General features: G+C 42.7%; 1 protein-coding gene across 1 annotated transcript; it reads left to right on the top strand.

Annotated features, from left to right (window-relative positions):
• The first annotated feature begins 15,171 nt into the window (after positions 1-15,171).
• Positions 15,172-16,743, top strand: LOC131188944 (uncharacterized). The gene is made up of 2 exons (XM_058164640.1): positions 15,172-15,182; positions 15,453-16,743. Exon 2 carries the CDS (start codon positions 15,544-15,546, stop codon positions 16,363-16,365), a length of 822 nt encoding a protein of 273 aa, XP_058020623.1. The 5' UTR covers positions 15,172-15,182; positions 15,453-15,543; the 3' UTR covers positions 16,366-16,743.
• Positions 16,744-17,879: the final 1,136 nt, after the last annotated feature.

Below are 17,879 nucleotides of genomic sequence, written 5' to 3' on the forward strand. Positions count from 1 at the left end.
AGCCTCTTTCTAGCCACCTATCAGAATCTCATTGCAATTCTCTTCAGATAAAATAGTCAGCTAAAATAAGGAATTAGTTTATGAACATGTACACATAAATGCATCCTCAGAACAATAAAAGAATGAAGAGAGAGTGCTAGTCACATCAGCTATATGTACTGGACTTTATTTCCAATTTCAAATAGCATAATTGATTGAAAAACAGCTATTAGTGAAACTCTATTTGTAGTTTAAAAATCCCTTCAGTTATTCTTGATTCCTGGCAACCACACAGACAGGTCCTGCATTTTCTTGACAATATTTTCAGAAGTTGCCATTGAATTCTTTCTAGGATAGAAGGAGAGTGATGGGTCCAAAGTCACCAAGCTGGTTTTCATAGCAGAAGTAGAATACCTAGTCACCCAGCCTTTAATTACTGCATCATGTCAGTTCTCAATACAAAATTGCACACCTGATATAAGGTATTATAATTAGCTTCAGGGTAACCTGTACTTCAGAATGAGGTCACTTATTAAATGTGTATGGGAGGACATAATTTATAACTCATATCAGTCATAATTGTTTTTGTGGCATGAAAAAGAACGTTACAGGATGACTGAGAATCTTTATTGACATGAAAAAAAAATCTTGCTTGTGACCTAGATTACTTTAGTGGCATTCTGGCAGTTAGACTGTGGATTTTCTCCCAGTCACCTTCGTTCTTGTTTCTCCTTTTCTTGCAGTCTTATCTCACAATTTTGAGAACTTCCTGTCAATTTATTATTCAGAATAACGGATGTGGAAGGGACCTTGGAAGTCTTCTAATCCAACCTCCTGTTCAGGCAGAAAACTTTACATCAATTCAGACAAATGGTTATCTAATCTCTTCTTAAAAACATCCGGTGTTGGAACACCCATAACTTCTGGAGCAGTGGTGGGTTCCAACCGGTTTTACCACCAGTTCTCCTCGTGTACCTGCTTTGCGTGTGATTGCCATGTGCATGCTCACTTTGCTCGCATGCACGCCAAACTTGCACTTTGCGCAAGCGCAATGATTTCGTGAACAGCTGAGGCATGACAATCAGCTCTGCCACACCTTTCAGCTGGGTTAAAAATGACCAAATAAAGGTAGGTATAACGCAGGGGCAGGCAAGAGGGCCCAGATGATGGGTGCAGCGATCTGGTTTGCTATTAGATCACTATCTCCACTACCGGCTCTCCCGAACCAGTGAGAACCAGTAGCAACCCACCACTGTTCTGGAGACAAGTTATTCCATTGATTAATTGTCAGGAAATTTCAGGAAATTTCTCCTTAGTTCTAGGTTGATTCTCTCCTTGATTACTTTCTTTGATTCTCTCCTTGATTAGTAGGTTCTCTCCTTGATTACTTTCCATCCTTCTTGTCTTGCCTTCAGTGCTTTTGTAAATAGGTTGACCCCCTCTTCTTTGTGTCAGCCCCTTAGATATTGGAACACTGCTAACATGTCATTCTTCGTTCTTCTGTTCATTAAAAGAAGTTTTAAATACCATCAGAATTGCCGATTGGAATAAAACTGGACTTTCTTGTTTTTTCTTTTGAAGATGCTTCGCTTCTCATCCAAGAAGTTTCTTTAGCTCTGACAAGATGGTGGGGAATGGAAGGATTTATATTCTTTGCAGACAGCTGGTAATTTGCATCCTTTTAGAGCAGTGGTTCTCAACCTTTATAGTGCTGCGACCCCTTTAATACAATTCCCCATGATGTGGCGACCCCTTTAATACAATTCCCCATGATGTGGTGACCCCTTTAATACAATTCCACACGATGTGGTGACCCAACTATAAAATTATTTTCGTTTTGAATTCATCGCGCCTGAAGCCGTTTTGGCTAGCGATCTGAACTGCTTGCGATTGCCTTGAGGACGGAGGCATTAAAGCGGAGACTCCTCCCCTATTAAGTTTATCGCGCCTGAAGCCAGATTAGGCTAGCGATTGGGAGTGATTGCAGCTGGCTTGAGAGGGAGACATCAGAGCAAAGATTTCTCTCTTTTTTAATTCATCGCGCCTGAAGCCGAATTCGGCTAGCGATTTGAAGAGCCTGCAGCTGGCTTGTGGAGTCAACCATTGGAGCGCGATTCTTTGACTCGCAAGTATACTTCCCATATTTCCGATGGTCTTAGGCGACCCCTGGCAAATTGTCATTCGACCCCCAATGGGGTCCCGACCCACAGGTTGAGAACCACTGTTTTAGAGGGTTGTTGAAGCACTTGGAGGTTTATCTATGCCCTCAGAGTTACCTGAATAGTGCTCTTGGTTCCTGTAGTTGCAATTTTTCTTCTGGAAAAGAAGAAAACTTTTTTCAAAAGAAAAAACAAGAAAGTCCAGTTGCCTCCTGAAAAAGCAGCTTTGGGACAACCTAACCTAACTTTCCCAAGAAATTAGAGCAATTAAAATGTATTTTCTAAAAAAAGAATCACATATTAAAAAAAATTCTGGCACTCTTTGGGGTTAATAGGGTAATATTTAGATGTTGAAACAAAATAACCCATCTTTTAGTTATATGGCTAATATTACAAATTAGTGACTGCAGCTAGCATTCATTCCTTTTATTTTAATTAGGGAAATGCATTCACTTTTAAACAGAAATATTTTACAGGCTTAATTGCAGCAGGACTATGATTTTAAATAACAAATCTGTTAAGATCCAATATTACAGTTAAAAACTATATATCTGCTGTCATTGTTTTTAGGTTTTATGATAGCAAGATATGTTGTTATTCCTAAGGAATAATGGGAAGGAATAATTTTAGATTAAAATAATCTATAACCGTTTTGGCTTTTGACTGCTATAGCCTGTTTTGCTCAGCTAGGTTGCAACATCTAGCTGAGTTTGGCTGATTTACAAAGGCTAATGTCACTTTGTATCTTGTATTTATATCCAGCAGTAATCTTGATGACACTCTGGGTAAAGAACAATAAGGTAAAGCATTTGATACAAAAAAAAAATCTCATAAATAACACAAAAGCACTTATACAAAGCTCTTAGGAAGGATTTAAGGCCAACCCCTCCCCCCCCGAAAAATGGGTTTAATTTGTTTATGATAAATAATCAGGGCTGTGCCCAGGGAGAGGGTGTTACAAAGAGTTTAACCCAGAGTTAAACTACAATGTCTACAATGTCCTACCTGTCAATGACTACTTCAGCTTCAACCACAACTATACACGAGCAAACAATAGATACAAACTTAAGGTAAACTGTTCCAAACTCAATTGCAGAAAATATGACTTCAGCAACAGAGTGGTCAATACCTGGATTGCACTACCTGACTCTGTGGTTTCTTCCCCAAACCCCCAAAATGTTAACCTTAGACTGTCAAATGTCGACCTCACCCTATCCCTAAGAAGTCTTTAATGGTAGGCACCAGCATGTCTACCATTTCTGTTCTAATGTTCCCTTTTATTTTTATCCATTTCATGTATTCATAATTAAGTTTATAGTTATATGTTATCTAATATATGCTTGACTAAATAGATAGATAGATAGATAGATAGATAGATAGATAGATAGATAGATAGATAGATAGATAGATAGATAGATAGATAGATAGATAGATAGATAGATAGATAGAGTCTGTCCTTGGTTCAAGAATTTGGCTCTTCTAAGATACCTAATTAGGGATCTCTCCAGTTCTTTTTGCAGTTCCCCTTAAACTGATGGTGTTGAGACTTCGTTTAGTAGGTTGTGTGAAAGGTTACCAGGCAATTTCCCTCCTCCACAAATTCAATTTAAACAAACAAATCCCTGATTGTGAAGAAACAAAACAGTTTTAGCATTTGCAGTAAAGAAACGCCCATACAAATCTACAACCAGTATCATACAGGTACAGGAATTATTCTAAACAAAGCTAAGTTAATGGATTTAATGAGCTTCTCTTTCACTCTTATCCACCTGATAAGGAGGTCCTCCTAAAAACATAAAACATTTCAAAATGATAGCTTATATTTAAACAAATCAACTCTACTCATCTCAATGCCCAAGGGAGCATCTAGATTAGCAAAAGGCTTTTGTAGCCATTTTTTTCACTCTCTGTTCCCACCTCTTCATTTGATCCATCTCCTTGGATTAGGTCTACTTGATCTAGCTTTTGATCCCTTTATATATTCTATCCAGCTCATCTTATCCAGTACTGGACAGTCCATGTATTGGTTATTAAAGGTAAAGGTTTCCCTCGCACATACGTCTAGTCATTGCCGACTCTAGGGGTCGGTGCTCATCTCCATTTCAAAGCCAAAGAGCCAGCGCTGTCTGAAGACATCTCCGTGGTCATGTGGCCGGCATGACTCAACACCAAAGGCGCACGGAATGCTGTTACCTTCCCACTAAAGGTGGTCCCTATTTTTTCTACTTGCATTTTTACATGCTTTCGAAACTGCTAGGTTGGCAGAAGCTGGGACAAGTAACGGGAACTCACCCCATTACACAGCAGCACTAGGGATTCGAACTACTGAGCTGCCGACCTTTCGATCGACAAGCTCAACATCCTAGCCCCTAGGCCACTGCATCCCTTGCTTATTAAACAATCCCAAATCAATAGACTGGTATGTACCAATGTAGCAAACTAAAAGAAAAATGGCAGGATTCACATATGTGTAGACCCAAGGGTGGGCTTCAAAAGTTTAAGTAAGGGTTCTCTGCCAGGTTTCTGAGTGGGCATGACCACGGTGGGTGTAGCCTAGTCAGCCTCCTGCACCCCAGTGGGGGGCATTTTTGCCCTCCCCAGGCTTTGGAGGCTTTCCTTGACTCTCCAGGAAGACGAAAATGACCTCCCCAGGCTCCGGAGGCCCTCTGGAGGCCAGAAATGGGCCCATTTCCGGCCTTCCCAAACTTCTAGTAGGCCTGTTCTTTGCCTTCCCTGAGCCTCTGTGCGTGCCCTGCACTTACCTGCACCCAAAACAGGCCACCTGGGGACTCCTGGGAGGGGAGTGGTGGGAGAGGAGGGGCAGGGCGAGCCAGGAGTAGGGTTTGGGGTTTTTTCTGAACTGCACAGGATCTTAGCTAGAGGTTCTCCTGAACCCCTGAGAACTCCCAGCAGCCCACCCTGTGTAGACCTGAAGCAGCTGTAAAATGAAGAAAAGAGAGAAAGGAATTTCCTCTTGACCATAGATTTATTCTTTGACTTAGAACTAGTCACATATTTTAACTGCTCAATGCTGATAACGAGTTTTAGCAGATCTTGCCTGACCCAGATTATGCTATTTGAAATATTTTTCTGAATTATTTTTTTTTTTTTTTAAGATTTCTAAGTTGTTTCTAAATTGTTCACAAAAGGTATTACTTTTTTCCTCATGCAGCACATGGGATATTGCTGTTCATGATTACATCTTGGATTAAAGCCCTAGAAACCATAAAGGCTACTAGTCTAAAATGGAACAAAGGCAAACAGCCCACATATTTTGTGGCGCAAATGAACAGGAGTGAAGCCAGATGCAAAAAAAGTGAATATTATTTTAGAGTTTCCATTGCCACCCATCTGAACTGTAGCTAAGTTCAGAGCACTGTTGGGCATGGTTACAATATCGGTTAGGATTTGTATGGCAAGCAGTAGGGAACCAACACCCTTTAAATGATCTGCTCAAAACTGTATCATTTGACAAGTTGGGACATACACAAACTGACTTTTGAATGGGTGTCAGACAACTATTAACAAAGCCTCAGAGTTGACATTCTGTCAACTCCATACGGTTGAGAGTGTAACACTAATACAGCCAAAGAATACATGGAATATTGTTTCAAAATCATACAACCAATATCCTCTTGTTCCTGAGACTCACGGATCCAGCAATGTGATGGACAAATACTGTAAGCATTCTGCAGCAATGTGGGCATGGAAACAAATATCAGTTATGAACAGAATTTTTGTACTTATATATAAAGTCCATGAGCCCTTAGTTCCCTGAAAAGATGCAAGGGTTTGGACTGAACACCAACAAGATTCACATATTTCTCCTCAGGATCATGAGCTATCATCCTCAGGCTGAATATTTTCCAAGAAAATCAGTGTAGTAGAAAATACATGGATTCAGTGGTGGAATTCAATTTTTTTTTACTACTGATTCTGTGGGCGTGACTTGGTGGGCATGGTGTGGCTTGATGGCTTGGTAGACTTGGCAGGGGAAGGATACTGCAAAATCCCCATTCCCTCCCCACTCTGGAGCCAGCTATAAATAGTATTTGCCAGTTGTCTGAACTACTCAAAATTTCTGCTACCTCCAGAACCTGTCAGAACCTGCTGAATTTCACCCCTGCATGGATTCAATAAATTGTAGCTAATTCCAGGGGGTGGGGTGGGGGGTGCGGAGAGAAATCATTCACAATCACTGAATGTCATGAAACAGGTTCAGGTTAAGCTTGAGAACAGGTGGAAACACTAAGGTATAATTAGTATAATCAAAGGATAATAACTCCACTCCACCATCATCAGATCTTCATATTCAAGCCCAGATCCTGTAATTTCTAGAGGCAGCATTATCTAAAAGCCGGCACATCACATAGAAATTTGTGTATGCAGGTATTTGCTTGGTAAGTTGCAACTGCTTGGTAACTGGCATGCAAACCTGATCCCCTTTTCTGATTTTCAGACCAGCAAAGTCAATGGGGAAGCCAGATTTACTTAACAACTATGCTATTAATTTAACAACTGCAATGCTTGGTTTGCTTAACCACTGTGGCAAGTAAGGTTGCAAAATGGGGGCAAAGGTCGCAAGACAATTGTTAAGTGACCTTTGCCTCTGTTTTACAACCCTACTTGACACAGTTGTTAAGCGAATCATTGCAGTTAATAATGCAGTTATTAAGTAAATATGGCCTCTCCATTAACTTTGCTTATCGGAAGGTCACAAAAGGAGATCACATTTTCCTGGGACACTGCAGCCTTCATAAATACATGCCAGTTGCCAAGCATCTGAATTTGAATCATGTGACCATGGGGATGTGGCAATAGTTGTGAATAATAGTCATAAATCACTTTTTTCAGTGCTGTTGTAACTTTGAACAGTCACTAAATGAATGGCTGTATGTAGTAGATCAGTGGTAGTCAACCTGGTCCCTACCGCCCACCAGTGGGCATTCAAGCTTTCATGGTGGGCGGTAGAGTTTTGTCCAATACTGAAGCACTTTCCTTTTTTTTTAGTTTAATTGACTAAAAAAATTTCATAGCATTATTTAAAAACATTTTCATTAGGTTTTCATAAAATTCCCCATGACAATTTAAATTTCTGAAAATATACTATTTGTATCGCCCACGCCTAAGTTTAGTTCACGTTACATAAGTGAAACTAAATGGAACTATAGTGTGACTGCAAACAAAAGAGCCTGGTCCCAGAATAGCTCGTGCATCTCCCCCCACACCACCCAGCTGTAACAGACAAACAGAGCTGGTAGCCAGCGCTCCCTCCCAAACCAATCCACAATGTATGAGAGCCATGCGTAGATGACGATACACTGTGCATTACTGTGGAACCAGTGGGCGGTTAAATTTTTTTACCACTGAGATACAAAAGTGGGCAGTAGGTATAAAAAGGTTGACTACCCCTGTAGTAGACTATCTGAACAAAAGCATATTCATTTATTGAGGCAGAATAATCACCAGGCACTGTTAGAGGTAGCTGACTCATCATCTCAGAAATTTTTTTGTTGTTGTTAGTTACAAAGTAGTGTCCAAACCATCGCAAACCCATGGACAACATTTCTCCAGGCCTTTCTGTCATCTATCATCCCCCAGAGTCCATTTAAACTCATGCTGACTGCTTCAGTGACTTCATCCAGCCACCTCATTCTCTGTCGTCCCCCTTCTTCTTTTGCCCTCAATCTTTCTCAGCATTAGGCTCTTCTCCAGTGAGTCCTTCCTTCTCATTGGCCAAAGTATTTCAGATTCATCTTCAGGATCTGGCCTTTTAAAGAGCAGTCAGGATTGATCTCCTCTAGGACTGACCGGTTTGTTCACCTTGCAGTCCAAGGGACTCACATGAGTCTTCTTCAGCACCATAATTCAAAGGCCTCAATTCTTTGGCGCTCAGCCTTCCTTATGGTCCAACTTTCACAGCCATACATTGCAACTGGGAAAACCATAGCCTTGACTATATGCACTTTTGTTGGCAGGGTGATCTCAGAATTAGGAAATTGAAAACCAGAAGGGCTAGGGAGGAGAGGATCAAAAAGGGCAAGATGATAGATTCATGCCCCATCCTCATTGTATATGGCTCATCCTCACAATGTCACACTTTTTAATTACCTACTGTACCTTATGGATACTGCTGCTGAAAACTTTTAGCAACTCAAAAATATGAAATATAATGAGAAATGTGATCCTAGTTAGTGAATAAAAGGCAAAGCAGTACCTTACAGTATATGGAAATAAAAGAAATAAGAGTTAGTTGGCAAAAATTGTCCTATTAGGAAAAACAAACTAAAGATTGGAAGTGATTTTGATATTTAACCATTGAAAATAAACTAGGTCATTTTTCTGTAACTGAAAATCTCAAACCATTTTATAAGAAAACAATTTTCAGAAAAGACACTTGACTAAGACTGACAGCAATGGAGCATAGAGCATAGCTACTCACCTTGGTATTAGGATAATAGAATTGAGACACAAGCATTGAAATGGATGACTTTAAATTTTATTTTTTTGTTAATAGTTAAAAATACAATTAAGAAGAAAAGCAGAAAGTAAGAAAAACATAACAAAGTAGAATAGAGATTTACAAGCATTATAAGTGTGAATGAAATGTTAAGTAACATTAGATCACCACTGCACATTAAACAAAAATCTTGCATTAGTTTAGAATATTGAAACATTAAAATCAAGTCAACATGCAATAATTAGCTACAATAGCTGTATATCATGTATTATCAGTCAAAATGAAGAATTGCAAAAATTGCTATCCAATCTAAGTATTCTATCCTTATTTACAGTGCAAGTCCATATATTAAATGTAGAGTTATAATTAATGAATTGTTTCTGTTTGAAACAATCATATTATTATAAATACATACTGTAAAGTAGAAAAAATGGGTCAGAGTCAGAAAACACAGAGACTAGAAGCAAATACCTACATGATATAAAGGGAACCAGATTTGGAATGCAACTAAGGAGAAATTCCTAATGGTGAGAACAATCAAACAACGGAATGATTGTGGGTGCTCCATCACTGGAGGCTTTCAAAAAGAAACTGGACAGTTATTTGTCTGAAATGGTATAAGGCAGTGATGGAGAACCTTTTTGGTACTGAGTGCCCAAACTGGAACGCACGCGCACACCAGAGCACCAGAAACCTGAAACATGCCAGCCAGCTGGTCTTTGGGTTTCCAGCACACAAATGCATATCAGCCAGCTGGTCTTCATGCGTGCCGGAACGCTGGAAACCCAAAGATCAGCTGGCACACGAGTGCATGAGTACTAGCCAGCTGGTCTTTGGGTTTCCAGTGCTCTGGTGCATGTGAAGACTAGCTGGCTGGCATACATGCACACACCAGAAACCAGAAGAGCAGCTGGCGACAACATGCATGCCCACAGAGAGGGTCTGCATGCCACCTCTGGCACGTGTGCCATAGGTCCGCCATCATGGGTATAAGGTCTCCTGCTTGAGCAGGTTGTTGAACTAGAAGACCTCCAAGTTCTCTTCTAATTCTGTAATTCTATGTTCTAGTCCAGGGGCATCAAATGCACAGCCATTGGGCTGGATGCGTTATGCACAGGCCTCACGCACTCCAGATCCACAAAGGCAAAAAACATTGCGATACATCACAATATGTTGCATGATATGATCGAGTTTGACACCAGTGTTCTTGTCTATAAGAACATTCTTTGGAATGTTCTGGAAGTATATCATTCTTTACAACTGCAGCTGAATGTTACATTCATGCAAGTTTTAAAACCATTGTACTTTCCTTAAGTTATTATGTGGTGGACATCAAGAGAGCTGCTTCTCCAGACTGGCTTCAATAGATTCTGATATACAATATTCAGTAGACTCCCTCTCTTCTAATTTAACATGAAGGATATTATTCTGTGCCTGATCCTTCTTGTTAACTTTTTCTCTTCCTCCTTCCAATCCAAAGGGGGAAAAAAAGTTCTTTCTTTGCTTTAGCAGTTCAGGCCTTATTTTAAGCTATTAATTTCACAGCAGGACCATCTTGCCTCTCTCTCTCTTTTCCACTCAAACTTTAATTTCTTCCTGAAGACATTTAGTGCAAATCCCAAGAGGCTTATTTCCCCATGATGCCAGTGATTTGAATACAGCTTTCTTCTGTAACTCTAATTAACTGGTGGGCTGAGGTCAAGTCTGACTTCCTCTTGATTTGAATGAGAAGCAACAGGCAGCAGTAGCTTAAACCGCAGTAGTAGCTCTGATCTCCTGCTTTAAATGACAGCGGCTCAAAAAAAATGAAAGAGAATGAGAAACGACCAAATGACCCTTCACTTGGACTCTGTCTGTCACCTTTCTAATGACTGACCTAACTTGATGTTCATGGGAAATCCATATCTTGCTCTGTTTGAAATAAGAGCTGATGAACTTGAAGGTGGCAAAGAGTGAAATTACATTTGGATGTGGCAAGGAAGGGAGCTTATTATTAACAGTAGCTATAATTCCATTCAAGTTATTATTAGGAGCTGGGTTTATGTTGCTAGGTAACAGCTTCATGTATCTCTGAAGGAACTTAATGTTAGGTGGCACATATACAGGTGGGGAATTCTGAGATCTTTTCTTTTCTTTCCTTTCCTTTCCTTTCCAGTCTATATTACAAAACAGTGTTCTGTAAACACAACATTAGCAGGGACAATACTTTCAGCTATTGTTGCGGTGTGGCAGGAAAATTTAAAGGGAAGGGTAAAAAATGCTTAGGGAATGTCATTAAGGTAATTAATTCTATGCTAAGCAGGCCAAACATAGCTAAGCAATGGTAAACCTATGTTCTTTAGCAAACCTCTGTTCCTATTACATTTCCAGTATTTCTCATCTGAAATTAGCTACCAAAAGACAGACATACTATTCTCTGTTATGGTGGAGACAGCAGTCAGAGTGGGTGGAGCTCCTCTGTTCAGATTGGATAACTGAGTCTGTTGAAGCTGAAAGTCCCGCCCCTTGCTGCTGGGAACCCCAGATTTTGACTCAGTTGTTCAGCCTGGACGGTTGCGTTGTGGATTCCTCCCTGCCTGAATTGCAGGGTAGATAGTTGTGAGTAATATTTTTCTTATTTTTTTTCTGGTTTTTAGAGCCCCCTTATTAGGTTCTGTTGACCTAAAATTTTTTGGAGGGGGTTTTCTCCACTGGCTGCAGAACTTTTATTTAAGTTCTGCTTCAATCCTGTTGAGCTGCAGGCGTTCCAGGATATTTTTGGTGGGGTTTTTTAACGCCCCCGAAGCCAGAGGGGATGGGATGAGTGGACTTAATTGCTCCCGGTATCGTTGTGGCAGCTTCTAACGCTGCTGAGGGCTTGCTGGGCGGCGTAGGAATTGTTTGGTTTAGTTTGCCACCCAGCTTTAAAATTGATCGCTGAGGAGTTTTGCTTTCGCTCCCACATGGGTAGCCTGCATTTACCCAGCCCTCCGTCTCCTATTTCGTGCGATCCGACGTTTGCCGCCAAAAAACAGATTTAAACAACTCGCTTATAGCAGCGACGGCAGGAGACGTTCAGAGCTTGATGCTCGCTCCGCCCCTCCCCTATCCACATGGCGGCGGCCATTTTCTTGAGCTCATTTGCCGTGAGTCTTTAGAGGGTTAGTTCCGAAGTTCCCAGTGGACAGAGTTAAGGGCGAATTTGGACGTGGAGCCGTGTGCTCTCCTCTAGCACGCATTGTGAGATTTTGAGCTGCATTAGCCGGCTTCTCCTCCTCTCTATTGGCGGCCGCCATTTTGAATTTTAAAAAAAAGGAGAGAGAGAAAGAACGAGAGACGTGATCTTTTGGCCTTCTTGAGGTCTAGAAACATCATGCCTAAGGCCTTGGCAAAGTCCAACAAACGACAGGGGTCTCCACTGCCAGAGGAGCAGGGCCCATTGGGAGGTGTGTCTTCCAGGACTCCTACTGCAAAGAGCAGCCGTGTTTCCAAGCAGAAAACCAAGGCCCAACCTACTTCAGGCCGCAGTAAGTCTAAAGCATCTCTGAGGGATGAGCAGAGGAGAGATGAAGCAATACAGAGACTTTGTAGTAGGGCAGTCTCTAATTTACCCTCTTCTACAATGGCCAATCCAGAACCCAGTACTTCTGCTGGGCCTCTTATTCGAGAGGGTATTATTTCTACTTCTCCTGGTCAAGCTTCCTTACAATGTTGCCCAGTTGATATTCCTACAGACGCATTATGGGGGGGTTCCCTTCCCCCAGTCTCTCATATAGAAGATGCACCAGTTATTGAGTCTCCTGAGGAGTTTTCTCAGACAGTTCCTTCTACTGCAACCCAAGTTGTTGGTCAGGGGGCAGAGCCTCTTTTGCCTGTTTTGCCACATATTCAGGCCATCATCGAACAGACGATTCAAAGGACCCTTTTATCGGGCATGCAGATATCTGGGAGGGCTTCCTTGTCCCATTCGATGCTCTCAGTGAGGGAAGAGGATCCTGAAGAGGAAGAAATGCAGTCACAGCTGGGTACAGTTTCGCCTACCCACTCAGTAACTAGCCATCCCTCTCTTTTGGAGGGATTAGAAAGGGGAGATCCTGACCTGTCTGAAGATGAAGGGTTATTACCTGACCAGCCGGCATTTACTGGTCTTTTTCCTCCTAGTCTTTTTAAGTCCTTGCTTTTCAAGGCAAAGAATGTGGCTCAATTGAGTTCTTCCTCGGATCAACCTGTGGCATCATCCTCCAAGGGTGCATCTGACATTCTTTTTTCTGAACGTGACCGAGTTCCTGATTCTATTCCAGCACCTCCACTTTTCATGGACGTAATCAAACGCCAGTGGACAGCCCCTGGTTCTTCTATGGTTCCGTCCTCAGCAGACAAATGTTTCTTCAATGTGGACCCCAAATTAGCTTCAGCTCTACAGACACCCACTGTAGACGGTCCAGTTGCAGCTCTGGCATCTTCCTCATCCATTCCGGGCCAGCCTGAAGAGAACCTTCGTCCGGAGGATAGACGGGCGGAGCAAGTCCTGCAGAGAGCACATCTAGGTGCAGCTTGGGCAATCCGGTCGGCTTCTTCAGCATCTTTCTTTAATAGGTCCACCTTGTTGTGGCTTAGACAATTACAGGATAAACTTCCAGCAGAGGATACTCGTATCCATCAGGACCTGAATAAGATAATTGCAGCTGTTCAATTTTCGGCGGATGCCACTTTACATGCCATACGTTTTGTTTCCAAATCCATGGCTTCAGCTTTGACGGCTCGACGCTTACTCTGGCTTAGACATTGGCAGGCGGATGCCCGCCACAAATGGAGGCTGGCATCGGCTCCCTTCGCAGGGGAGCTACTTTTTGGTGCTGCGTTGGACCCTCTATTGGTCGAGACTAAAGACAAAAGAAAGATATTACCTTCAGTCTATCGCAGAGGGGAAGCCAGATTCACTCCCTTTTCTCGTCAATCTTCTTTTCGAGGTTCTGAATGGGGGGCTGGTTCTTCCAAGTTCCAGGGGTCCTGGGCCCCTAGACAAAGAGGAGGTCATGATAGAGTTTCACGGGGTAGGCCTTTTCCTTCCAAGCGGCCCTTTTGTGGAGGAGGAAGTCGTCCATTCCGGCGTCATCGATAAGTGCATTGCTAGTCCTCCCATAGGGGGCAGATTAGCCCATTTTGCGGATCAATGGGAGTTCACTACTTCTGATAATTGGGTTAAGAATACAATTCGATACGGTTTGTCTCTGGAATTTGTTTCCTTTCCAAAAGATTTTTTCATTCAATGTCCGGTATCTAGGAACAGGGATAAATGGGCCCATATGGCGGCAGCAGTTAAGCATTTATTGGAGATTAGGGCAATTCAACCAGTTCCCGTAAGGCAAAAGGGACATGGGTTTTATTCCCTTTTGTTCCTAGTTCCCAAATCTTCGGGGGGCTGGAGGCCCATTTTAGACCTCAAGAGACTAAATCGTTTTTTTGTTTATCATAAGTTTAAAATGCACTCTCTTCGTTCGATTCTAGATGGTGTTCGGAAGGGCGACTTCCTCACTTCCATTGACCTCACTGAAGCTTATCTTCATATCCCTATTTTCCCGGATCATAGGAAGTTTCTCTGGTTTTGCTATAAGGGGGTTCACTATCAATATAGGGCACTGTCCTTTGGGTTGTCTTCTGCCCCGAGGGTTTTCACCAAGATCCTGGCTGCTATGGCAGCTCATCTTAGGTCCATACCTATTCGACTCTATTGTTATTTGGATGATATTTTAATTTTATCATCGTCAGAGTCAATGGCCAGAAGGGATTTACAGATTGTAGTTCAGACTCTTTCATTACATGGTTTCTCTATTAATATAGAGAAAAGTCATTTGACCCCCTCAACCTGTTTACTCCACTTAGGAGCTAATATTGATTCTATATTAGGTAGAGTCTCTTTATCACAGGAGAGACAGAATAGTTTAAGATCTTTAGCTGGTTCCTTAATAAGGGAAAGTAGAGTTTCCTTGCTGTCATTATCCCAACTCCTGGGGAAGATGATTTCAACCATTTCCATCGTTCCATGGGCGAGATTTCATTCTAGAGACCTCCAGTGGTTCCTGTTGCCATTCCAAAGAGCGGGCACAGGCAATTCCACTTCCAAAGTTCTACTGCCCAAGGAGGTTCACAAGTCCTTCTTCTGGTGGTTGTCATCGGCGATTTCCAAGGGATCTCCTTTCACGAGCCTCATCGTTTGGTGGTGACTACGGATGCCAGTCTTCTCGGTTGGGGTGCACACCTCAAATCGCTGGTGGCTCAAGGGAGCTGGTCCATCACCGAACGCCGTTTTCCTATCAACCGGCTAGAACTACGGGCTATTTATCTAGCTCTTTGTTTTTTCCAGAACCATCTATCAGTCAAGCATGTACTGGTGCTCACGGACAATATCACAGCCAAGGCTCATGTCAACCGACAAGGGGGCACCAGATCCAAGTCCTTGATGAAGGAAGCAAGGAACCTATTACTGTGGGCAGAACGGAATCTTCTGTCCTTGACTGCAGAACACATCTCAGGGGTGTCCAATATTCAGGCAGACTGGCTCAGTCGTCAAGTCATCGACCAGGCGGAGTGGCATCTGCATCCAGGTCTGTTCAACGACCTCTCACATCGATTTGGCACTCCAGTGGTGGACATGTTCGCAACACGGCAGAACACGCAGCTTCCTCGTTTCTTTGCCAGGTTTCCAGATCATCTAGCAGAGGGAGTCGATGCTCTTCGCAGTCCATGGCCAGAGGGGTTACTCTACGCGTTCCCGCCTCTCTCAATCATCCCTAGAGTGGTCCGTCAGATTCTGGAGGAACAGGCGGAGGTCATCTTAATCGCCCCTCACTGGCCTCGGAGGTCTTGGTTCGCAGATCTCAAGTCGCTGTCAGTGGCTCCCCCCTGGAGGATTCCTCCCAGCAGAGTGTCGTTATCTCAAGGGGCTCTGGTTCATCCAGATCCTCTATGGCTCCAGTTGACCGCCTGGCGCTTGAGCGGGGCGCCATGAGAAGAGACAATATGCCTGCCAGGCTTATCCAGACTATGTTAGCGTCACGGAGGCCTTCCACTGAGCGCATTTACTCAGCCTCTTGGCAGGCTTTTTGTTCCTGGTGTCAAAGGGCGGGGGTTTCTCCACTCCGGGTTTCCATTTTGCATATATTGGAATTTTTGCAGGAAGGGTTAGACAAGGGGTTAGCTCCCAACACACTTCGTAGACAGGTAGCAGCTATTTCCACGGTTTTATCCTGTGATCCACTGACTTCCTTGTCTCAACATCCTTCTATCAGGAGGTTTTTCAAAGGGGCCAAAAATTTATGTCCTCCCGTGGTCCACAGATATCCCACTTGGGATCTTTCGCTGGTCCTAAATTCCCTAACAGGGCCTCCTTATGAGCCATTGAGGTCTACCTCTCTGAGGCTATTAACTTGTAAGGTTGCCTTTTTGGTGGCTATCACCTCTGCCAGAAGGATTTCAGAATTAGCTGCCCTCTCTGTCCGCAGTGATCTTTGTGTTTTCCATCCGGATCGAGTAGTGCTCCGTTTGGATCCTTCATTCATTCCTAAAGTAAATTCAGTTTTCCATCGCATGCAGGAACTTAATTTGCCTAATTTTTGCCCTCGCCCAGTTCACGGGTTAGAGCGCCATTGGCATACTTTAGATGTTAGAAGAGCTTTGAGAATATACATTAAGAGAACAGCAGAGTTAAGGAGAACAGAGTCCTTGTTTGTGTCTTTCCTTCCTGTTTCTTTAGGGCGTAAGGTGACCTCGTCCACCATAGGCAGATAGATTAGGCATACGATAGCCAAGGCTTACGAGATGAGATCCCTGCCTAGGCCCCCGCGTTTAACAGCGCATTCCACTCGCAGTGCAGCTACCTCAGCGGCCTGGTCTACTCAGGCATCCTTGCCAGAGATATGCAGGGCAGCCACCTGGTCGTCGCCCTCTCCATTTATTAGACACTACAGAGTGGACAAGTATGCTTCGGCTGAAGCTGCCTTTGGCCGTAGGGTGCTGCAGCAGGTACTTGTATCTGAGGTTGAATCTGTCCAGACCGATCCCTCCCGTAGTTAGGGACACTAGGCTTTGGTATGTCCCACTCTGACTGCTGTCTCCACCATAATGGAGAAGGGGCGTTGGTACTTACCTGAGACGCACCTTCTAGTTCAGTGGAGACAGCAGTCAGCCCCTCCCTATTTCGGTCTGGATCCTTTTTTGTTTGTTTGTTTTGGATAATAAAATTTGTTTCTCTATTTTCCACGACGCATTGAGTCTGGTTTTTCTCGCCTTCATCAAAATCTGGGGTTCCCAGCAGCAAGGGGCGGGACTTTCAGCTTCAACAGACTCAGTTATCCAATCTGAACAGAGGAGCTCCACCCACTCTGACTGCTGTCTCCACTGAACTAGAAGGTGCGTCTCAGGTAAGTACCAACGCCCCTTTAATTAACAAGCTGAACAGAAAAAAGTGAACTAGCATATAAGCTCCTTCACATATGAAGAATAACTCTTAATCACTTTTCAAATCATGATAAATATGCCGTATTTATTATCAGATAAGCTGCTTCAATCAAAACAACTGTGGGTGGTAACTATGAACCAAATCATTAATCTGTGTTAAGGGATTGACAAAATCAATATCAATAACATAATATCAAAACTAAAATCCATAAATCATAATACATATGTACATACTGTAATCCTAGAATCTCAGTATTGAAAAACAGAGAACCAACTCATCATGTAGGGAATAGTCACAGCCCCCAAGTCTTGATAGGTCAAGAGCATTTATTACAGACTTTTTGAATGTTACGAAGGGAACCTCCTTAGGGGATGCTGTTCAAGAGGGTTAGAGATTGAATCCATGACCCCTATAGATATCCATGTCCCCTTTCCAAAGTATTATTAGACTTTGTTCTAATCTCTATAGGGGACATGGGTATCTATAGGGGTCTAATAATATTTGACCAGTAATATGGTCAAATATTACTGCACCAAGGTGATCCTATAGTCTAGATTCTGCACCAAGGTGATCTCAGAATCTAGACTCTGAATCATGAAGGGCTTTGAAGCCAACTGATAACCAGCTCTCAAATGAAGGGCACCTTAAGGAAAACTCTTAACGATTCAAACATCTGCATTCTGGATAAGCTTTCTGAATGTTCTTCAAGGCCAGCCCTATGCACTCTAGTACATTCCAATGTCCAATTAAGACATGACAAAAGCATGAATAAGTAATGCCTTCCATTCCAAGTAATTGCTCATCCAGATAAAGGGATGAAAAGGCCTTCTGTTATCTGCTCCTT

The sequence above is a fragment of the Ahaetulla prasina genome, chromosome 1 (genome assembly GCF_028640845.1).
Source record: "Ahaetulla prasina isolate Xishuangbanna chromosome 1, ASM2864084v1, whole genome shotgun sequence".
Lineage (NCBI taxonomy): Eukaryota > Metazoa > Chordata > Lepidosauria > Squamata > Colubridae > Ahaetulla > Ahaetulla prasina.